Source organism: Eulemur rufifrons, chromosome 16, assembly GCF_041146395.1.
Source record: "Eulemur rufifrons isolate Redbay chromosome 16, OSU_ERuf_1, whole genome shotgun sequence".
Taxonomy (NCBI): domain Eukaryota; kingdom Metazoa; phylum Chordata; class Mammalia; order Primates; family Lemuridae; genus Eulemur; species Eulemur rufifrons.
Genome location: NC_090998.1, coordinates 83,369,534 through 83,393,752, shown reverse-complemented (window position 1 = coordinate 83,393,752; position 24,219 = coordinate 83,369,534). Strand labels below are relative to the sequence as shown.

At 39.3% G+C, this 24,219-nt stretch overlaps 1 protein-coding gene across 1 annotated transcript; it reads left to right on the top strand.

Moving 5' to 3' along the window:
• Positions 1–544: 544 nt before the first annotated feature.
• RTCB (RNA 2',3'-cyclic phosphate and 5'-OH ligase) lies at positions 545–22,955 on the top strand. Its single transcript, XM_069489376.1, has 12 exons — positions 545–715; positions 3,675–3,753; positions 4,913–4,980; positions 6,294–6,393; positions 9,593–9,749; positions 11,537–11,693; positions 12,715–12,874; positions 13,946–14,121; positions 14,864–15,052; positions 15,974–16,084; positions 18,143–18,262; positions 21,919–22,955. Exons 1-12 carry the CDS (start codon positions 623–625, stop codon positions 22,024–22,026), a joined length of 1,518 nt encoding a protein of 505 aa, XP_069345477.1. The 5' UTR covers positions 545–622; the 3' UTR covers positions 22,027–22,955.
• Positions 22,956–24,219: the final 1,264 nt, after the last annotated feature.

Genomic DNA, 24,219 nt, shown 5'->3' with positions numbered 1-24,219 from the left:
AAGGACTGCAGTTTACTCATCTTTGCAGCAGGTGTCTGGTCATAACAAATGCTCCCACAAGTGTCTGTTGGAATAAATGATAAACTGTCGTGTTTCAGTCTTTGGGATGCTCTTTTCTGATAGAAAAGTTATTTGATGTATATCCACAGATTCATTCTGAAACATCATAAATTTTCGGATATGGTGTTTATTCAAACATGCTTATCTTCCTCAGCTGCAGGCATATCTTTTTCTCCTTACTGCTGGGGATGTAAATTCCAAGCCGATGCATTCACTAGATGAGTTGAACTTGACCCAGATTCAAGGTGTTTTCATAAGATGCTGAAAAGCACTTCCAAAACGAAGCGCAACCTAGATCATAGTAAAAACCACTGGATTTAGCTTAGCTGTAGCCTAGAAGAAATCGACGAATGGAGATCCAAAAAGTTAAACACTAGAGGGTAGTCTAACTAAATGAGAGGAAAGCGGTTGGTGCGAAGAGTTTCGAGCCTCGGCGCTTGCCGTCGCCCATCCTGCCGCGGAGCCGGCCGCGCCTGCGCGCGACTTCCTAGGAGGCGGTGCTCGGGCGAGCCGGACAGCGCGGCAGCTGCCCTTAGAAGTTTTCGTTACCGCTGTCGCCACCATGAGTCGCAACTATAATGATGAGCTTCAGTTCTTGGAAAAGATCAATAAAAACTGCTGGAGGATCAAGAAGGGCTTCGTACCCAACATGCAGGTGAGGCGGCAGAGCAGGACTCGGTGACCGGGCCTTTCCTGCTTGGGGCCCGCGGCGTTTCCCTCCCTGCCTGGCGGGCGTCCTCCGAGCCCTCAGCTCCTCTCCTGAGCTCTGGGCCCGCCCCCGGCCCCGGCAGGGTTTCCCTCTTCCTCTCCTCCACCGCTCAGGTTTCTGAGACCGCCCCACCTGTGCCGGCCCCACTGCCCCGCCGGAGAGGTCCCCTAACCACGAGGACCACCCAAGCGGGGTGTATCTGGGGAATCCAATAAATACGAAATCGGCGTTTACAAAGTTTTCACTCTTAAGTCTCATAAACACACCGCGAGATGTGTTATGTCCCTTGTCTTTTCCAGGGTGGCACAGCCAGCCCTGGGGGGAGTTGCTGGGACTGGAACTCAGTTCTTCTGAGTCATGCTGTTTTTGTTTTTTTTTTTTAATGGCGTTTATTGACCTGTGTTCTCTGAACCAAGTTTTCAGCATTAACTACTCCATGTTGGTTTTTAATAAAACGATTTTGTTCCTTATAACAGCCTAGAAGATTAACAGGGCAGGGGTTGTTTTTTAATATTTACTTCGCAGAAGGACCTTGAGGATCTGTAGATGACACAGCTTCCTCCACCCACCTGGGAAGAAGCTCAGCCAGGACTTGGTGTCCAGATCACTTCTTTTTCCTCTGACAGAAGGATGTATCCCAGGTGGATACTTGGAAGCCCAAGACCAGATGGTTTGAAAGCCTGGGCTCACTGTATCTCTCAGGGTTTATCACCAGTTGTGTTCGTATCTTCTATTAATGTGAAGAAAAACATTTGTGAGGTTTTGGTGCTTATGTTATTAAAATAATTTTTGAAATCCCTAAAGGTACCGTATAAGTGCACCAAAGGTTTGCGATCCTGTGCCTTGGTAAAACGTTCCTGATAGCCACTCCACTCTTTTATTCAAGATCAAAGTTTATTGACTGTCCCTTGTCAGCAAATCACTTAGCCAGATACTGAGGGGAGAAGAAGTCCACAGTGATAAAACAGTGCTTTGTTTGCTGTTTGGCTAGTTTCTTTGTATGGAATCTGGTACTTGAGGGAAGGAGTAGAAAATTAAAAACACCATGATGTGATTGTCTTTAGGGTATGATAACAGACTACCATTTTCTGGCAGCTATTCTGGCTCAACTTTTTTGCAAAAACTGCTGCTAATTCTATCTAGGAGTAAGTCTAATTTTGCTAGGCAATTCTGGTTTAACTATTTATACAACACTTTAGTACCACCTCTTTAGGAATGGAGACTTGAAATCTTCTGACCTCTATGCTAAAGTTGAAGTGTGTTTCCATCCTCGTGAGAGCAGTGAATTTCACACTAATAATTACCTCTCTCTAATGTCCATTTCTCCCCTAAGACCTATATGCTACACTAAAAATTTCTCTTTGTTCCCTTAAAACAGTGGCCTCCCATCTTTATGTCTTCTTTGTGTTCAGTTCCTAAATGTTCTGCTTCAGTGATGTCTCTTGTCGTTAAAGAGCCAGCTCAAACAGGACCTCTGTGAATCCTCTCACAGCTCCCAAGATTGTTGAGCCACTCCCTCATTAGATTCTTCCGTAGCACTGTGTACTTCTTTTATAGCAGTTTCCTCATTGCACTCTAACTTTCTTGTCTGGGCTGCATCCTGCACTGGAAGCTCCTCAAAACCAAGGTGTTATCATATTCTTTTATCTCCCCTTGTGTCCAGTACAGTGTCTCATGCATAGTAAGTCTTCAATTAATGTTTAGTGAATTAATAAATGTGACACCTAGAAAACTGTACTGGAAACATTTCTCTCAACTGGTATTAATTGTTATTCACGCAGTGGTGAAGAAGTCATCTTTTCTGATAAAAGAAATTTTTTTGTCCAGATGATTGCCCAAGTTATTTTAGTTCTCCATTACTGGACATCATATTGGATCTCTGATAAAAATGTTTTGCCCTTTGGTGTTATATACTTAGATCTTCCATTGCCCTTTGTGTGCCTCCTGTATTGTCAAACTTCTTTAAAACTGTATAGATTATAGAACTTAGCACACAGCTGAATAATTACATGTTAAATGTTTTTTTTTTTTTTTTTACTCACTATTTACCTAAGTATAGATTTAAAAATAAACATAGACTACGAAAAAAGTGTAATTTGCTGTTGTCTTAAACATGGGGAAAAAATACTAAGGTCTGATGACCAAAATTTTATGTATAGAATTTGAGTTTTTGACTTGTCTGGTCTTTCAAACTCCATTGATATTTTAGAAACTTGAGAATACTGAGACTTTTGGCCTTTGTGAGAGCATAGTTGGAAGACATTTCTTATCACATACAAAAATGTTTTGTCTGTTGGAGCCTTAAATCTGGCTTTGAGGCCGGGCGCGGTGGCTCACGCCTGTAATCCTAGCACTCTGGGAGGCTGAGGTGGGCGGATCGTTTGAGCTCAGGAGTTCGAGACCAGCCTGAGCAAGAACGAGACCCCATCTCTACTAAAAATAGAAAGAAATGATATGGACAGCTAAAAACATATGTATAGAAAAAATTAGCCGGGCATGGTGGTGCATGCCTGTAGTCCCAACTACTCGGGAGGCTGAGACAGGAGGATCGCTTGAGCTCAGGAGTTTGAGGTTGCTGTGAGCTAGGCAGACGCCACGGCACTCACTCTAGCCTGGGCAACAAAGTGAGACTCTGTCTCAAAAAAAAAAAAAAAAAAAAAAAATCTGGCTTTGAGTTCAAGAGAATAAATAGTTTTTCAACAGTGCAAAATATATTTTTAAGGTATATTTAAAGTTGGGAGCAGCTTGTAGTCTTTGATAGGAAGTTTTCTGCTTGCTTAAGGTAATGTGAAAGTGTCTGATAAGGAGTAAAGCAAAATAAATATTACATACAGTGTATTCTATCCAGTGTCTGTAGTTCCTATGCATGTACTCAGATACCATTTTTCCTTTTCTTTGGTACCAGGTTGAAGGAGTTTTCTATGTGAATGATGCTCTGGAGAAATTAATGTTTGAGGAATTAAGGAATGCCTGTCGAGGTGGTGGTAAGTATGTTAAAATTTCATTTGTGCTAGTACAGTGGTGCCTTCCCTGTGGCCTGAAAAAATGGTAACTCAAATAATTATAATTTTAAAATATTGTCAAGCAGCAAGCACAACTTGAAATGAGGCCAAAAAATTTATTTGTGATCACATTGTTAGCCACTTGGCCTATAGAAAGGGTTTGGAGCTAGGTAGACTGGTTTGTTTCTCAGCAAACCTTGAATAGTAATAGCAAGATCTACCATTTATTTTGCACTTAGTATGTGCCAGGCATTTCACTAGGTGCTTTACATAGATTATCCCATGTAATACTTAAAATAACTTTAAAAGGAAGATATTATTATCTCCATTTTACAGATGTGTAAGTCAAAGCTCAGTGAAATTAAATCATTTTAATTTGCCCAAGGTCACACAGCTTCTTCTTGGTGGCAGAGCCCTAATTCAGATTCAAGAGTGTCTGCTTTCAAAGCCAGCATTCCTAACCAGTACACCAATTAGGCTTACTGAACCTCAGTTATCTCATCTACAAAAGAGGACATTATACTTATCTTACAGGGCTGCAGCAAGGTGTAGATAAAATGTATAAAGCTCTGTGATATTACTTTAACAGTGATGGTATATAAATCATCTAGTTTTAGCCTTTTCATTTTTGGATCAGCAAACTAAAGCCCTCCCTGCCCTTGCACCAGGGTATGCTCACCTATCTGAGATGACACAGTTACCCAATAACAGAGCTGGGGCTGGACCCCCACACCCCCTGACTCTCAATCCATTGTTTCCTAGCTCTTCCACGTTGCCTTTCTTTGTCACTTAGAATAAAACTTGTGTTGGTTTTTTTAATAAATAATGTGGACTATTGAAAGAATACATTTTTTATATTGACATATAAAATTTGATAGTTATGTTTTACATCTCCCAGTACAACATTTACAAGCAGCCTTCTTGTGGTATACACAGAACACTGACAGCACGTCTGTGACTCTTTCCTGTATGTGTGCTTCCTTCTTGAAAAAGCTCCCTTCCTGTTTGCATCTCAAATATCTTTCAGGTTTTAGTAACCCTGACCACTACCCCCTCATGTAATGCAGTCTAGAAACATGAATGTAATTAATGCTAAAAATCAGGCATGTCCTCTTTTCTAATATTCAATTTTTGTTTTCAGGTGTTGGTGGCTTCCTGCCAGCCATGAAGCAGATTGGTAATGTGGCTGCCCTGCCTGGGATTGTTCATGTGAGTCAGAGTTCAGAGCTTTAATCATTTATATTTCTTCTTAGTCTAAAGTCTGTTGAGTGGTTGAATGGGCACGCCTAACTGATAGTGGTATCATTTAGACCAGCCAACCTTTTTGGCACCAGGGACCGTTTTCATGGAAGACAATTTTTCCATAGAGAGGGCACTGGTTTTGGGATGATTCAAGCACATTACATTTATTGTGTACTTTATTTCTATTATTATTACATTGTAATATATAATGAAATAATTATACAACACACCATAGGTTGGGGACCGCTGATTTAGATAGTAACCTTTGAACATCTAGAAATAACCATGGACCTAAGGAAATAATTGACTCTGGATAGCATCTCTGTTTCTAGATGCCTTTAGCTAGAATCTATAGCCATTCGAGAACCTTGAATGGTTTTATGTTTTCTTGTTTCTTTGGCATAGTAACATCATTATTGCTGGGTCAGTGCACCACCGTTGTAGGTTTCACTGTGGCCCTATAAAGAGGATGGTTGGAGAAAGAATGGAAAGGTTAAGGGATAGGACTGAGAGGAGGGAGAGAGGACAACATACCTATTCTGGAGATGATTGGAAAAGAAGGGTGGTGGCAGTGACAGTGATAGAACTGGATGGTACATGTGGGCCCCCACTGCAGTGTGACAATCATATACCACCATTAGAAGTAGATGTTGAAAATGGATCCATTCAACGGCCATTTTCTGAGGTCTTTATGCCAGTTACTATGCTGGGCTGGGGTGTGGCCATAAAATGACATGGCTTTTGCATTTAAGGAACTTGTTTGTGTCTAGGTATCTCCATATATCTTTGCCATGTTTGACCTTCATTCTTCTGGGTCAGGGTCATTTTCCAGGTCCCAGATGTAGAAGGTCTATAATATTCATACCATCAAATGGATTACATTGGTCTGATTACTTAAAAGTAATTATCTATATAAATTGGATATTTTCCTAACCTGGCATGTCCATGATTCGTCAATGTCTTAAGATCATCTTTAAAATGTAATAGTACATTAAAGTTAGTTTGTGGTCCTCCTATATCATGTTATTCTGAGGCCTTTCTGTTTTGGATTCCCTTAGCAGTCAGACTTTATAAAAAGTTTTTTTCTTAAACTGTATTTAGCTTTGTGATTAGAAGTTCTTATACCTAATTTGCACCAACAGAGAAGATTTTGTGAAAACAGAATCTTGATTTGGGGAAGGCTTTAGCCTGCAGCCTATTTAGGAATTGATATCAGGTCCATCAGGCAACCAGAGTGCCAGGTGGAAACAGCTGTATTTCATTTTCCAATTCTCTTTCAGCGATCTATTGGGCTTCCTGATGTCCATTCAGGCTATGGGTTTGCTATTGGGAATATGGCAGCCTTTGATATGAATGACCCTGAAGCAGTGGTATCCCCAGGTAAGGTCACTGTGCATGTCCTCTGTTAGGTGTGTAGCTTTTCTCTGTGGCCCTTAACCTTTCTGTAACATTACACTGCTTCTCTTTGTGTACATAACTCAGTCTGATCATATTCTATCATTTTTTTTCCTCACATTTACTGAGAATTGATTGTGGACACTGAAAGGCTGTTAAAATATCAAGCAAAGTATATATTTATTGAAAATTTTGGGGCCCTCCTACCAAATGCCACACACTGTTCAGACATTGGCTATAAAACAAGCAAATTTATATCTTTGTGACTCTGTTACTTCATAGGCAAACCAGGTCTAATGATGTTACTTACAACACAGCATTATGATGATTAAATGAGTTAGCTGTGTAAAATACTTAGAACAGTGCTAAGCACATAGGCCATATTCAGTAAGTGTTTACTCTTACCATTGTTATTCACCTCTAGTTGTATATACCTTTTCTGCTGTGGTTATGGGATGCTTTCACGAAAAACATTCCATACCAGGAATAATGAAAGTTTAAGTGACATCGTTAGAGTTCTGGTGATGGTGGACTAGGCTGTTTTAGACCAATCCCCTGCTGAAAATAATGAGAAAGGCTATTTAATATTTAAACATAGAAAAACTGTTTGAAGGCACAGGGAAGTTGCTAAGGCAATAAGAATTTGTGAGGTCAAGATCCAGAGGAAAAGAGAAAAAGGTGCAGATATGTGAGCCCAACATTTAACAGTGTTTTTCTCTTGAGGTAATGGCAAATTTCAGTCAGTAAGAATATAGATGATTTGAGTGATCTAGTTAACAAATTTGACACCTTGATCTCTAATATACATGTGTGGTTGGATGTGCACATGCAGTAAACCCAAAGAGTGCAAAGTACACAATTTTTTCAAGTGCGCACAGAGTTTTTGCTGAAATTGACCACATGCTGAGCCATAAAGCAGGTCGCAAATTTCAAAGCATTGAAATCACATAGACCAGCAGTTCTCAGACTTTTTGTGCTCAGGACCACTTTACACTCATAAAAATTATTAAGTATTGATCTTAAAGGCTTTATCAATGTTTACCTTATTAGAAATTAAAACAAATTTTTAAAAAACAAGAATACACAAGTACATTTTCTGTCAGAGGAAAGATGTTATCACATGTCATATATCCTTTAGAAAATCTCACTTATATACTCATGAGAAAATATGAGTAAAAAAGACAAATAATTTATCATTATTATAAAATAAATCTTACAGACCTCAAAGGATCTTGTTCCCCCACTCTTCTCTGGGATTTGTGGACTACACTTGAGAACGACTGATGTAGTGGATATTATCTGACCACACAAGGGAATGAAGTTAGAAATCAGCTTAAAAAAAAAAACCAGAAACAAACCAAATAGGGAATTAAGCATTATGCTTTTTAATAACTTGTGAGTCAAAAAAAAATAATGGAAATTAGAAAATAATTTTAATAAAAAATACTTACGTCTGAAAATTGAGAATGTAAATTGGTACAGCCATTGTGGAAAACAGTATGGTTTTTTCTCAGAAAATTAGCAATAGAACTACCATATGATCCAGCAATCCTCTTCTGGGTGTATATCCATAGGAACTGATGTCATTATCAGAAGCAATGTCTGCGCCCCCATGTTCACTGCAGCATTATTCACAGTAGCCAAGATATGGAAACAACATAAGTGTTTGTTGACAAGTGAATAGATAAAGAAAAAATATATATATAATGGAATATTATTCAACCTTTAAAAGAAGGAAACCAGTTTTAAAAATTAGAGGGGAAAATGTGGATGGACCTGGAGGACAATGTGCTGAGAAATAAGCCAGACACAGAAGGGTGACAGGACGGGCACACCTACAGCCAGGACTCAGGCATTACAAAAACATCCATGTAACCTAAAACATTTGTACTCCCTTAATATTTTGAAATTTAAAAAAAATACTATATGACCTCACTCGTGTGGATTCTAAAAAACTTGAATTCATAGAGACAGAGCAGAATGGTGGTTACAGGGACAGTGGGTTAACCAGGAGATGTTGGCCAAAGGATACAAAATGTCAGTTGTAAGATGAGTAAGTTCTGGAAATCTAATGTACAACATGGTGACTACAGTTAGTAATAATGTATACTTGAAATTTGCTGAGACAGTAGGTCTAAATAGGGGATAACTATGTAAATTGATTAGCTTGATTTTGGCAGTCCTTTTACAATGTATATGTACATTGTATACACCTAAATGTAAATAATTTATATTTGCCAATCTCTCAAAGCAATGGAAAAAAATGATTTTAAAAATACTTATGTCTAAAAACTTGATTACTGTTAATGCCATCCTTGGATGGAAACATAAAGCCTTTTTTTTTTGGGTTTTTTTTTTTTTTTTTTTTTTGAGACGGAGTCTTGCTCTGTGGCCCGGGCTAGAATGCAGTAGCATCATCATAGCTCACTGCAACATCAAACTCCTGGGTTCAAGCGATCCTTCTGCCTCAGCCTCCAGAGTAGCTGGGACTAGAGGTGCATGCCACCACGCCTGGCTAAGTTTTTCTAGTTTTAGTAGAAACAGCATCTTGCTCTTGCTCAGGCTGGTCTCCAACTCCTGAGCTCAAGCGATCCTCACGCCTTGGCCTCCCAGAGTGCTAGGATTATAGGCATGAGCCACAGTGCCCAGCCCAGAAATATACAACCTTAAATGCACAAAGTAGGAAAAAAGAAAGGCTGAAATATCAATGATCTAAGCATCTAGCTCAAAAGGTTAGAGAAAGAACAACAAAGTAGACCCCAAAAAGTAGAAAGATATACATAATTAAGACTAAAATTAATGAAATGTAAAGATATACAATAGAAAGAACCAACAAAGCCAAAATTTGGTTATTTGAAAAGACTAATAGAACTCATCAACCCCTGATAAGAGTGGTCAAGAAAAAAAGAGGCACATTATTGATGTTTCGATCTAGATTTTGGTCGTCGTTCATTACTGCCTCCCTAGCCCTTAAAGTACCTTTAGTATGTATGTTACTTTAGATTATTTTGGTATCAACAAACTTTACCCAGCAGAGAACCACTTTGTTGGCTACTTTAAAACAAAGTAATTTTTAAAAGAATGGATGTCTTTTTAGCCCAGTATTAATGGTGAGACACTGTGGGTAACAACGCCTGACTACCTGGTTTTGCTAATATTTGACTAACTGTTCCCTATTCTGTAGGTGGTGTTGGATTTGACATCAACTGTGGTGTCCGCTTGCTGAGAACCAATTTAGATGAAAGTGATGTCCAGCCTGTGAAGGAGCAACTTGCCCAAGCTATGTTTGACCACATTCCTGTTGGGGTGGGATCGAAAGGTGTCATCCCAATGAATGCCAAGTAAGAGCACAAGTTTCCAGTAAATCGAATGAGAGAGATAATAATAACCACATGACCCTCAGCTTCATTTCCAACATAGGACACATGAGAAATGAGGATTGGTCAGTCACTTTTCAGGAAGTAGTAAGAATTGTTTGTTTAAGCATGAGGTCCAGCCCATTTATTAGAGATAGTAGTTGACTGATGTTCATTATAGCAGCCTTTTACATAGAGCAATATTTGTAATAGAGTAATATCCACTGGTATTTATTGAGCACTTTCTGTTTGCAAGGTAGTGGCATCATATCGTTTCATCTAGACAGTAATCCTATTATTATCCCTAATTTACAAAAAAGAAAAGTGAGGTTTAGAGAGATAATAAGTTTAGTAAGTGATATCAGGATTCAAACCAAATATCCTTTGACTTCAGAGACTGTATTCTGAATCCCACGGCCTTTTGTCAGTGAACCTATTCATCCACAGTCTTCCTTTTTGAATGATAGCACTGACTGTGTTCTTCAGCTAAGTAGAGAATTAAATGTAACGCTGCAGTGTACCTACCTCCCAGATGGCCACTGACTGTACTGTATCATAGCTTATGCAAATCAGTGCATCTTCAACTTTGCAGAGTACTTCAGTAGCAGAATAGTGTGCCAAGTATGTTTCTTTGACATCTGCTTTGTCTTTTCTTTTCTTTTTTCCCTTTTTCTTTTGAGATAGGGTCTCACTCTGTTGCCCGGTTTGGAGTGCAGTGGCGTCATCATGGTTCACTGCAGCCTCCAACTCCTGGGCTCAAGTGATCCTCCCACCTCGTCCTCCCAAAGTGCTAGGATTACAGGTGTGAGCCACTGTGCTTGGCCTTATCTTTAAAATTTAAATGAACTTTGCATTCTAACCAAATATGTGTGCATAATTAATAGAAAAATGTTTTTAGCTATTACCTGTTATATAGCTCCCTCCCCCCAAAAAAACTTGATGTAAAATTCAAGTACTTGGAAGATATTTGTTCTGTGATTTCACATGACCCCTGACATGCAGCCCCAATTTGAAAAGCATACGTGAAACATACAAATAAATTCTAAGCATCTTTACAAATATTTTAGATAGGAATTTTGTCCTAGTAAAAAATGTTTGAAATGGGCTGTCATCTGGGGTAGTGGGAGGGGAACATTGAAAAGTGTATTCTTTCTTGATAGTGTTTGAAAGAGAACTAGATCTTAAAGATTAAAGCTTTTTCCTTCTAAAGATTTAATGTATGTGCACCTCTGCTTTAAAATGCAGGTACAGTAAGCCACTCAATACTGTTAACAAGGTGGGAATATGCCTTAAAATTTAAATTGTGTCTCCTGGGGAAATCTAGATAACTTTTCATTTATTATTTGACCATAATTTTTTATAAATTATTAATGTAAGTGTGTAGCTGGTCAGATTAGTCATAGAAAGTGATACCTGATTAAGGTTGTAAATTTTCTTTGGCTGCTTAATCACCACCTGATAGAATTCAAGAGAGGCAAATCCAATGTAAAAATGATTTGAAAATTATGAGGGGCCATATAAATGTCAAGTGGAACTATAATTATGTCTAACAAGGCATTGACCATTTTATATTGCAGTTATACATGTGACCACTTTCCTCAAAAAACTAGAGTTGCTAAGAGCTTAAGCTCAAACTTTGTATCTAGCATAAGGCCTGGTACACAGGAGACAGTAGATGCAGAGCTTTCCTCTGCCCTTTCAAGATGTGGTCATACTTAGGTTGTGATCTGCCTTTGCTATGAAATGACTGGCACCTTTTACTGCGTGCCCAGAGACTTGGAGGAGGCCTTGGAGATGGGTGTGGACTGGTCCCTAAGAGAAGGCTATGCCTGGGCTGAGGACAAGGAGCACTGTGAGGAGTATGGAAGGATGCTGCAAGCTGATCCCAATAAGGTCTCTGCAAGGGCTAAAAAAAGAGGCCTTCCTCAGGTAACTCTCACTTTGAGGGGTAACATATTAATTTTTTTTCATATTTTGTTGTTGGGGGCAAAAAATTGATATCTTCCATTTAGGAAACATATCCCCAGGGTTTTTTGACAGTATATCAAAAAATGCAAATTTGTTTATGCTTCATACTTACTCTGAAAAGCTATCAGGAGCTTGTAAATTGTTCATAAAATAAAACAAGATATCATGAATTAGAAGTGGATGGGAGAAAAATGGGGTATGATTATAAGGCTTACAACATATGTCAAGATTACATATGTACATACTCTGACAATCTATGGATTTGACCAAAAGTTTTCTGGCATCTAAGATGGAAAGAGATACCTTGTTAATGCATGGTGTCCATGAGATAAGAATATACTAGATGTTCAAAATTTATAGCTTATTATGATGGCTTTGCCACTAATTCACTGTGACCTTGGGCAAGACTCTTTGGCCTCTCTGGGTCTTAGTTTCTTATTGAAAGTTGGGATAGTTAAAGGTAGGCAACCACTAAAAACTATTCCAACACTGCCATTCTCTGGTTCTCTGAATCATTTATTGGCTCTAGCTGTGGGATCTATTTTTTCAGTTTGAGATAATCATTGTTGTACATGAACTCATATGTTTCAAAAATCATTTGAACTTGGACCTTCTCTAAGAGTCAGGGTTCACCAGCATTCATCCCAAAATTTCATCCTTCCTTCATGAGGTTTAAAATGTCCCATGAGCCATTTAATGGCCTGGGTTGTTTTTGGTGGGGGGTGGTTATGAAGCTTTTTATATTGGTGTATCTTGAGCATATAATGATATAATAAAGTTCAGGAGCTAGTCTATTTTTGTTTTGTAGAATGTCGTTTTAAATGAATGAAGCATTTCAAAGGCTTAGGGATTTTTTTGTTTCATAAAACACCATTTGTATGGTTATTTTGTTGTTGTTTGTTTTTACCTATTTGCCTTTGAAATACATTTTTTTAAAAAACTGGAATAGGAACTGTTTTATCTGATATTCTTATATTTACAGTTGGGGACCCTGGGAGCAGGCAACCACTATGCAGAAATCCAGGTTGTGGATGAGATTTTCAATGAGTATGCTGCTAAGAAAATGGGCATCGACCATAAGGGACAGGTGTGTGTGATGATCCACAGCGGAAGCAGAGGCTTGGGCCACCAAGTAGCCACAGGTATATTCTAAATTGGGTGCTAAAAATGTACATTTTTGTGAGAACCAAATGGAAATTTAAGAGAAAACGCTCTGGAATTATACTGTATGCATTTTATCCTAGGTCTTCTAGTTTGTGACCTCAAACAAATTAAATAACTTCACTGGGCTTAAACTTTCTTGTCTGAAAAAAAAATGGGTGTAATAATTATTTCATATGGTATTGTCATGGACAGTTAATGAAATAAAATATGTAAAGCATTTAAGTCAGTGCCTGACATTAGTAAGCACTCGATAAATGTTAGCTCCAGTTGCCAATCTGTTTACTCTTATGGGTTACATAATGTTCGAGCTGGGCCGTGAAGTTTGGATAATTACACACAAAGGACATTCATGAACAAAAGCAGGAGGCAGGAAAGTAATGCAAAGGTCACTTTAGATGACTTACGGGGGTGTGTGAAAGGATTTATGAATATATGAAAAAATATATATAGCTGGAAATTATTATAAACTTTAAATTTCATGTTACAGGTCAGCCTTGTCCGTACATTTTATTCTGTGAGAATTTAATAATTTGTACCAACCTGACCCTTTAAACTGTTTAATCTGTCAGATATATAAAACATTGACTAGTGTTTCAGAACATTTTGCTGAGTGTTTCTCTGTACTTTGTCATCGATTTGATCTTCATGCGGAAGATCTAGCAACTTGTCTCCAGCTGTTTTATGTTAAAGCATTAAAAATTATTTTTAAAAACCATTATGGTAATAAAATGTGTTTTACCACTTCTCTTTCTTTCACATGTTGAGAAGGAAGTAACTAAGACCACGTTGTTGCTATTTGTAGCCATCTCATTCTCCTTATGAGTTCTTAGAGGGCACATGTTGACTTTGTATCCCACAAAGTGTCACCACACTGACAGAGAAGATTCTTAATAAATATATCTTAACTGAGCCAATAGATGAACTCAGAAACACATTAAAGGGAAATTTGTATTTCACTTAATTTTTTGTAGAATGAGTTTGAAAGGAGCCTACCTTTCTGCAATAAATGTGAATTATTTAAGGGAAATCTAACTGCTCTCTTGTTTTAGATGCGCTGGTAGCTATGGAAAAGGCCATGAAGAGAGACAAGATTATAGTCAATGACCGTCAGTTGGCTTGTGCGAGAATCGCTTCCCCAGAGGGTCAGGACTACCTGAAGGGAATGGCAGCAGCTGGGAACTATGCCTGGGTCAACCGCTCTTCCATGACCTTCTTAACCCGTCAGGTACAGTTGAAGTCGCTCTTCTGTTCCAAGTTATTCATGATGAAGTTAAGTCTTTTGACACATGGTATAGTTAAATCAAAGCCTGTGGTGTTTAGTTTTGGAAATTTACATAAGAAACATTCAAAATATTGGAGAAGTGCCCACGGATTTGGTGTCTTCTTAAACTAACCCAGCAGAGTATCAGGGGTGGGGAATGAGAGAAGAAGAGAAATCAAAATTATTTCTAGAATTTGTCTTGAGCAACAGAGAAAATAGAAGTGCCCGGCAAGGTGGCTCACACCTGTAATCATAGCACTATGGGAGGCCGAGGCAGGAGGACTGCTTGAGGCCAGGAGCTCAAGTCCAGCCTGAGCAAGAGTGAGACCCTGTTTCTACAAAAAATAGAAAAATTAGCCCGGCATGTTGCGTGTGCCTGTAGTCCCAGCTACTCAGGAGGCTGAAATAAGAGGATCACCTGAGCCCAGGCGTTTGAGGTTGCAGTGAGCTGTGATCGCGCCATTGCACTCCAGCCTGGGTAACAGTGAGACCGTGTCTCTATTAAAAAAAGAAAAGAAAAGAAAATTATGGAGTGGAATTTGCTATCTGGTCTGACAGGCAGTTTTTGTCCTTTACAGGAAGGTTAATTGTACTGCTATTTTTGAACCCTTAAATCCTTTTACTCCCTTCAGGTATAGACTAGCTGAAATCAGTAAGTTCTGAAGAGCTGGTTCTGGCTGCATTTAATGTCAACTTTTTCTCTTAGGCTTTTGCCAAAGTCTTCAACACAACGCCTGACGACTTGGACCTGCACGTGATCTATGATGTTTCTCACAACATTGCCAAAGTAGAGCAGCATGTGGTGGACGGAAAGGAACGGACACTGTTAGTGCACAGGAAGGGATCCACCCGCGCTTTCCCTCCTCACCATCCCCTCATTGCTGTTGATTACCAAGTACGTACCCCTGTGTTTGTGGGTTTGTTTATTAATAAGTAGCACAGCATGATTTAGGTAGTTCTGAATGTGGATTGCATTTAAACAGGAAAGCGGCAGTTGTGAAAAGAAAATATTCTGTCACCCATGAAAACAGCGATTCCCAGTCTTCTCTGAAGCAGTGACTCCTCCCCATCTCTCGTGCTTGCAGTGTTGCTGTGTGCTATCTAAAAAATGCTGCGTTCACTCTGGGAGGCTGAGGCCAAGAGCCAGACCCCGTTTCTAAAAAAATAGAAAAATTAGCCAGGCATGGTGGCACACACCTGTAGTGCCAGCTACTCGGGAGGCTGAGGCAGGAGAATTGCTTGAACCCAGCAGTTTGAGGTTGCAGTGAGCTATGATGACTCCACTGCACTCTACCTGGGGCAACAGAGCAAGACTCTGTCTCAAAAAAAAAAAAAAGAAAAAAAAAAGTGCTGTGTTAAGTACATTTTACTTCATTAAGATGAATTCAGTCCTTTGGATTATTGGAAGACAGGATAGAGAGTAAACTGTTTGATTCCTACTATCCTTTGGTGTTGGCTGTGGTAGATTTAGAAAAACCTATAGTCTACTGACTCCTTTATAGATTAGGAAACCGAAGCCAAGAGAGTCCTTGTGCAGGATAGTTGTTCTAGTAACACCTTCCCACACTTTGGATTTTGCTTTGCTCTTAAATCTACTCTGTCTTCTGCATATTCCCTGGTCCTCACATTTCCACCCCCTTTCTCTTTGCTCCCATCCAAATTATCAAAGAACCAAAGTAATGTATTAATATAGTCGTAAGAGCAATGTGTTTAGAGGTCTAGGTTTATCCTACAATGCAAGAAAAAATTTAAATTTCAGACATAAAAAGCTTATGCTTTCTTAAATTTTAATTGTTTCACTTGTGTACATCCTCAGCTCACTGGACAACCAGTGCTCATTGGCGGCACCATGGGAACCTGTAGTTACGTTCTTACAGGCACTGAACAGGGTATGACTGAGACCTTTGGAACAACCTGTCATGGAGCGGTAAGGAAAACAAAAAATTCCTTAGAAAACTCTTGTCAGTTTAGCTGTTGTTTTGCATTTTGACTGGTAAATGTACCTGACTGAGCATTAACAAAGTTACAATTTGGGTCTGTCATGTCTTCTACTTGAAATTATTTCCCATAATGTATACTGTTTAGTGAACTGACTGACTGACGTCACCTAGTAGTGTCTCCACCTTAGTGAAGTCATGGTAGGGCCAGGGACTGTTTCTCATCTCTGCAAGTTTAGAAAAATCCAGACTGGGAAATGGTCACACTAGCTGAGCCTACTGTAACTGGTTTATAAGTGATGTAACTAACTAGTGCAGATTTACATCATTGCTTATCTCAGTGAGCCACTGGACCTGCTCCTTCCTATTTACTTAATTTGCTCCTTCCTATTGTGTATTTGTGCACTCAAGATTTGGGGGAGAGGTCATGTTTGCAAATCAGAGCCATGTGTAGTCTGCACACCTGTTTCAGCACATCGCTTCTCATCTTTTAAGCCGGGAGACAGGAAACTTTTCCTGTAAAGGGCCAGACAGCAAATATTTTACGCTTTGGGGGCCAGCTATTTGCTGTGCCGTTTTAGTGCAAAAGCAATCTTAAGTATTACATAAATAGACTTTGCTATATTCTAATAAAACTTTATTTTAAAAAAATAGTTGGTGGGTCAGATGTAGCCCACAAACTGTTGTTTGCCAGCCCTTATTGTAAGCCATGAGAGAGTTTAGCCAGTATGGGAATAGCAAAAAGAAACTTTGAGAATACCTTCTCTTAGGACAGACCCTCACAAATATATTTTAACCCTACTTTTTTCTTTGATTGTTTCTCACTTCCAGCTGCCTCCCAACTCTTAATTTTAACCCAGTGATTCCCAACCAAGATGAACTCCCTACTCCCACAGGGACATTGGCAGTATCTGGGGGCATTTTTGATTGTCACGGTTTTAGGGGCAGTTGCTGTTGTCATCTAGTGAGTAGAGGCCAGGGATGCTGCTAGACATCCTGTAGTCCACAGCCCCCACAACAAAGAATTATCTGGTCCAAAATGTCGGTAGTTCTGAGATTAAAAAACCATCTTAAACCACAAAAGAACAGAGTTTTTTGTGGTGACAGACACACTGATTCCAATTAAAAGCTCATATATTTATATTGAATTAGTAATTAGAAATACACAAAACTAAATCTTTAAATACAAAATGCCTTATGTAGATAGAAATTTATTTTCCAAAAGGCTACGATGAAGTTTATGACAAAAGGTACGTAATAAGTTTCATAAAATAGAGGAAGATTGTTTTATAAACTCGTTTTTAGTCTTTAAAAAAAAAATAAGGAAAAGGCATCTAACCGTAAGAGTTTAACACATGAACAACCATGTGAGTTGTATTTAACTCACACTAGCTTTGAGCCCAGAGCCTCATGAAGCATATGTAATTCACATTTCTTCACCTTGGGAGCTATGAGAACTGTTTTTCTTTTTTTTTTTTTTTGAGACAGAGTCTCACTCTGTTGCCCGGGCTAGAGTGAGTGCCGTGGCGTCAGTCTAGCTCACAGCAACCTCAAACTCCTGGGCTTAAGCGATCCAACTGCCTCAGCTTCCCGAGTAGCTGGGACTACAGGCATGCGCCACCATGCCCGGCTAATTTTTTGTATATATATATTTTAGTTGTCCATATAATTTCTTTCTATTTTTTTAGTAGAGACGGGGTCTCACTCTTGCTCAGGCTGGTCTCGAACTCCTGACCTCGAGCGATCCACCCGCCTCGGCCTCCCAGAGTGCTAGGATTACAGGCGTGAGCCACCGCACCCGGCCGAGAACTGTTTTTCAAGTTGCATGTAACTCATACACCGAAAACAAAAAATAACAAATTTTTCATTAAATTAGAAAGGATCATTTTATGTTCGAAGTTTTTATTCTGTTTTCATAATAAAACAACCATGGCCCCAAGGAAAAATGTTTTCTCTAGTGTGGCAATGTGTTAAGTAATAACTGGGGTCAAACATACAATTTAGCTCAAAATTTATAAAGCACTTTTCCCACACCTTTCATGTTCTAGGGCCGTGCGTTGTCCCGAGCAAAATCTCGACGTAATTTAGATTTCCAGGATGTCTTAGACAAATTGGCAGATATGGGGATCGCAATCCGTGTTGCCTCACCCAAACTGGTTATGGAAGAGGTAAGCGAAATTTTGATAAATATTCAGCATGTTCACCATTTATGATTTATGACAGTGCACAGAGAGAGCAATTTTTGTATTACTAACAAATTATTGGGGTTTTTAATTTTTTTCATGACCTCAGTTTCTGTTTATCTTCCTTGGTTTATCTTATTTTGGTTTTAATTGTCTTCTCTTTTGTTTGGAGATTAATTACAAGGCAAGTTCATAAAAGATTTTCTTTAAATTATCAAATTACCTGTGTATATATATGTACACATATGAACATACTCAAGTTTGAAGCAACATAAATCCATTCTTAAAAATTCAAGAAAGACTAGAAGCCATTATCTTAAGTGAAACAAATCAGACACAGAAAGACCGCATGTTCTCACTTGTAAGTGGGAGCTAAATAATGTATACCATGGAAGTAGACAGTGGAACGATGGACAATAAAGACTCGAAGGAATGAGGAGGTGGAGGCAGGTGGATGGTGGGAGGTTGCTTGGTGGGTACAATGCACATTGCTTGAGTGGCATATGCACTGAAGGTCCTAACTTCACCACAGTGCGATATATCAGTGTAGAGAAATTGCATTTGTACCCCATGAATATATATTATACAAATAAAAAAATAAATGGGAAAAAATTAAGAGAAAAGAAAAATACTCATCCAGAAATCAGTGCCCTGACACAAATAACCACCTTATTTTTTACAATACTTAACTGCCATATTTTTCCCTAAGTGCTTTTTTAAGCTAGTTATAATTATTGCTTACAAATATTTTTGTAGTCCTTTTTTAGATTCAGCACATTATTATAAAATTGTTTGTGTAACCTTTTAAATCATTGCTATATATCCTTAGTTTCTGCCCGTAGTGGATATTCAAGTAGCTTCCACATTTTTGCTGCTATAAATTAAGTTGTAATGAGTGTCTTCATGAAGCTTTTTTCCAGATGTTTTAATAACTAGAATGAAGTCTCAAAATAGATTTATAGAGTCAGAGTATGAAAAAGCATTATTTTTCTTAATAACTATGAATTTTCCTGCAATCTTAAGAATAATACGTTTAATTTAAAAGATTTGGGAAATACAAAGAAGAAAACAGAAAACATCTAGAATTCAACCAGCCAGAGATAACAATTGTTAACATTTGTTTTTTTAATTTGGGGTTTTTTGTTGTTGTTGTTGTTTTTTGTTTTTTTGCTCACTTTGCAACACATGATTTTTTTCATTCATTCATTAAACTTCTGCTATAGTTAGCTACTTTTCTACATGGTAGAGATACTGTAGTGAACAAAACTAATTTAAATCCTTTCCTTGTGGCAGTCACCCAATAGTAAAATGTGTAGTGGGTGAATGACCATGTAAGTGTGATGAAGTAAACACCAAGCAGGGAAAGGTGGGGAGGGTGGCCAGGGAAGACTTTAGTGAGGTGAGTAAAGACTTGAAGAGACTGAGGGAACAGGCCATGTGGGTCTCTGGGAGCATGCTTTCCATGCAGAGAGAACAGCAAGTGCTGAACCCCTGAGCTGAAATTATGCAAGAATGTTCAAGAAACAGCAAGGAGTCCGGGAGTGACCAGTGCAAGCAAGAGGGAGAGCGGGCAGCAGGGAGGCCAGAGTACGTGGGTCCTTTTTTTTCCTCTTTCCCTCTCTCTTTCTCTCTCTCTCTCTCACAAAAGGAGTTTTGCTTTTACTCTGATGAAAATGGAAAGATGGAGGATTTTGAGCAGAAGAGTGATATGATCTGAATGGTGTGTTTGCATACTGATAAGAATCTAAACAGAAATTGATGATAGAGAAAAGGGGGAATTCACAGGAGGAGTGTCTTTGAGCAGATAAGAGGAGGGGGATCTGGTGTCCAAGTTGATGGGGTTGGTCTTTGCTAGGAGTGCAGATAATTCATCCTTAATAAAAGGACAGAGGGCACAGATGCAGATAGGTGGGAAGATAAAGTAAGAGTTTATGAAAATTCTATGCTGGCTGCTTTTATTTTTTTCAGTGTATTAGGAAGTAGGGTCAGCAACTGAGAGTGCGAGTGCTGGAGAAGGTGTGAAATAGTCATCTAGGAGAGAGAGTAATTGGCCCAGTGAAATTTTGGATGATTGTCCGCAGTACTAAGGACCTCCTTAGGCTAAATTCAGTGGTTGGTTGTTTTTTATACTATATCCAGCTGTATAGGTGCAGGCATGAAATAGGTGCTGAGCTACCTTTATCCAGGGTCATAAGTACAGCACAGCAAAAGAGAAGCAAGGTTATTGAGGGTGTTACAAAGGGATTGTGGGTCCTAGATGGGTTAAAGGATTATTGGAGATAGGAGACAAGGGGGAGTGAGCAGGAAACCTGGGCTGTGATCACCAGCCTGGAATGCTTGGAAGTGAGATTATGGAGGGGTAGTAATTTTGGTAATGATAGGCTGTGGGGTATGACCCTGTGAGTAAAGGGCTGGGGTAAGCAGAGCCACAGTCGCTGGAGGAGCAGACTGAGAAGCCATGGTACGAAAGGATCCTCTCCCTGGATAGTGAAATCATTCAGAATTACATAGCAGGAGAGTGACAGTGAGCCAGGAGCTAAAAACCAAGTAATGCTGGGAGTGGTTCAGACTCCGGCAGATAACCACAAGAAGAGGTAGCAGGTGGTATAACGTGGCGGTAAGATTCAAAGCAAGGAGTACTTAGGGAGGAAGGTAGGGAATGCAAACAACTGTCAAAGCCAGGAGGACACCCGTCCCACTTCTCAGGCCAGTGGCATGACCTGGTTTGAGGATGAAAACAACTATCACTTAAGGAAGTTGGGAGGCAAAGATAATATCCTCAGGGGAGATCCGTGTTTCGGTAAGAACAAGAAGATAAAGGGAACATTCAAAGAAGAAGGGAAGGAGGAGGGGATTTTGCTCCTTCCTCAGGAAGGAGTTCCAGACTCCTGAGTGGGAAAGTTTTAGAAACTGAGGGACTGGTACATGGGCTAGAAGAGGGTATGTACAGAGCCTGTGGGAGTCAGTCTGGGCGGCCTTCTTGTGTTGACATGAACAGAGGTAAAGGGGGTGTGATGAGGTTGGTTCTAATGGCAGGACAGTGAGTGTGGGTGACATGGAAAGGTGGGGGTCTTGCTAGCAACTCACATAAATTGTGAGTGTCGGTACATACACATACCCACCTATGTATACGTATACATGTACAGTTTTGGTTAGTTTTATTTATATATGAATTTAATAACTTTGCCTTATTGTGACAATACATGTTCACTCCAGATATTTTGACAACCATAGAAATACATAAAGAAAGAAAGTTAAAACTACCAATAACTCTACCATCCAGAGATAATTACCACTGACATATGATGGTTTGGTGCTTTTCCTTCCAGTCAGGTATTGGTGTGTGTTTTATTTCATTACATTTACCACTTTTTGTTGTAATGATGCAAGTAATAAATGTTCTTTGGAGAAATTTTGAGAAATACAGAAAAAATAGAAAGCAAGATGAGAGTGTTTATCTCACTACCCCTTACCAATATCAAGCTACTCATTTTTTAAACTTTTGCTAAGTCAACAGACCAAAAAAGCCCTTAGCATTATTTTAGTGTACATTTCTTTAATTACAAGTAAAATATAGTGGATTTTAGAAATTGCGTTTTCAGCAGACTTTTATATTATAATGGTTAATTCCTCCCATGCAGGCTCCTGAGTCCTACAAGAACGTGACAGATGTGGTCAACACCTGCCATGACGCTGGCATCAGCAAGAAGGCCATTAAACTGAGACCAATCGCTGTTATCAAAGGATAGAGCCTGAACAACAGGGCTGCAGACACCACTGACCCTCTGAAGTGGGAGTGAACTGAAGCGCTCTTCAGACATCAGACTCGAGAACTGACAGGTTCCAAAGTATGCAGCTAAAACTGCTCGTGCCAAAATGGCTGGCGCAGAGGCTGCTGCTTTTAGGAGCCAGAATTTTAAAATCACTTCTGGGAGGAGGCACGTTGCCCCCATTTGGAAAGGGAGAAATATGCCTCCTTCTCCGTTGTCCCCAGATTTTTAGGAAAATCTATTAGCAGGTGGGTAGGGGTCAAGAAACTGCCTTACTCAGTCATACAAGCCTTTAGCCATCAGAATGAACTTCTTTACACTGAGCTCTGTTAACATCCCAAGAGGTGTCATGAAGAACATTCTATTAAATAATAAGTTTTGGGGATGTTTCCCTTCCCTCGCTTTGTCAGTTTGTCCATTCAGCCACCCGTCATTACCACCCCTGCGCTGAGCAAAACCATAAATACCCCTCTTCCTTGGAGAGCACCAGGGGATTGTAATCAAGATATTAGATAAATGCGTGCATGGGGAAGGAGTGTGTGCAGAGATGTAAGGAAAGGGCGCCCAAAAGAGAAAATAAGTTTTTGTGCCCTTGCTACCTTTCTCATGCTAAACGCAAGGCAGGGTTTTGACTGACCTGCAACATGGCATCGCTAGAATCCTGGCAAAATTTTTTTTGAGTAATGCCTTGTACAGCAGCTGCAAAGAACCCTCACATAAGACGGAATATCTTTACATTTTGTGGTTAAATTATAAAACCAAAGCTGCCACAGTTGTTAACAGTTGCTCTGTATGGACAGGTTGACTAGTCTTGTGCCACCTAATCAGATTTCATATTACGTACAGTGACACCTCAAAGATGTTAAAGGACTATAGTCACAGGTTACGAAGGCCTTAGTTGAATCTGAACAGCCAGTAAAATAGAAAGTCTAATAAAGTTGTAATATGTTGCTTACGTTTTGTGCTTAATGTTTTATAGCTTAGGAAAATTCACTTTGGACAGTGTTGCTGTGCAGGTTCCCTTTAGAGACTCACCCCAAAAAATACTCTTTCCTAAAATATATCCCTCAGTTTATAATAAAAATCCCCATTAGAGTATCTTCTAGATCCTGCTGTTTGGAAGGGTGGAGAAAAGTAGACTTCCTCTGAAAAATGTATGAGATAAGAAATAGGATTAACTTTTCTTTACTCTGAGTACTCAGTTACTTAAATTTTTTTGATAGTGGAGTTTGCAAGTTATCTTAATGTGATAATTGTGGATTACTCATGCCTTCAGACTGGCCCAGCCACTATCATACACAGATGACTTAAGGATACAGATCTCCCAGTGAACACCAGCGGGCACATAAAGATGAGAAACAGGCTCCTGGCAGGATGCTGGATTCTTTAGAGATGAGGCAACATTGGATTGCCTGTGTAGACTCACTATAACTGGGCTTGCCTAATGACATGTCATTTCAAACTAATTCAATGCAAGGTCTCCTCCCAAAACTAACTGATGTCAGTGTAGGAACCGCTGTAGATCTTCTTTAATACATAAGTTGGGTTTTATTAGATGCACTGAGGAAGGAGTGTGTGTGGAGGTGTAAGGAAAGGGGGCCCAAAAGAGAAAATAATTTTCATGCCCTTTGAGTAATTTCCAAAGGTGTGAGAGGAGCAGGGGAGGAGGGGAAAGAAGAGAAGAATGGTTTATGCAATGGAGTTTTTCTGCTTTAGTAAACTTTCCTCATATGTAGCATTCTCTAGCAAACTTGGCCCTAACCACAACCATAGAAAGTAATGGTTTTCCAAACCACAGTAGAATTCATAAGAAAAAAAAAAAGTAATGGTTAATATATTGAGTTCAAAAAGGAGGATATATTGTTTTCCCTGTTCTACAGATGTTAATTTCACATTCAAGGGAAAAGCCACTTAAAAATAAATCTTTAAATGAAGCTAAAGTAACCAGCTATTTTTATGATGCCCTGAGTAAAAAAAAGAACCATACCTGTGCACATGCGTGCAGCTAGGAGCACCCTTGAGGGAGCACGGTCTGGTTCTCCCAGTTGTGAAGGATGAACCTGATTGCTGTGCACATCTTGGTCCCTTTTTAAAGGCCCCCAAAGTCAGTAAGTTTATAATTAATAGTCCCAAAAGTACTGACATTTCACATACTGACGATGGGTTTTGTCA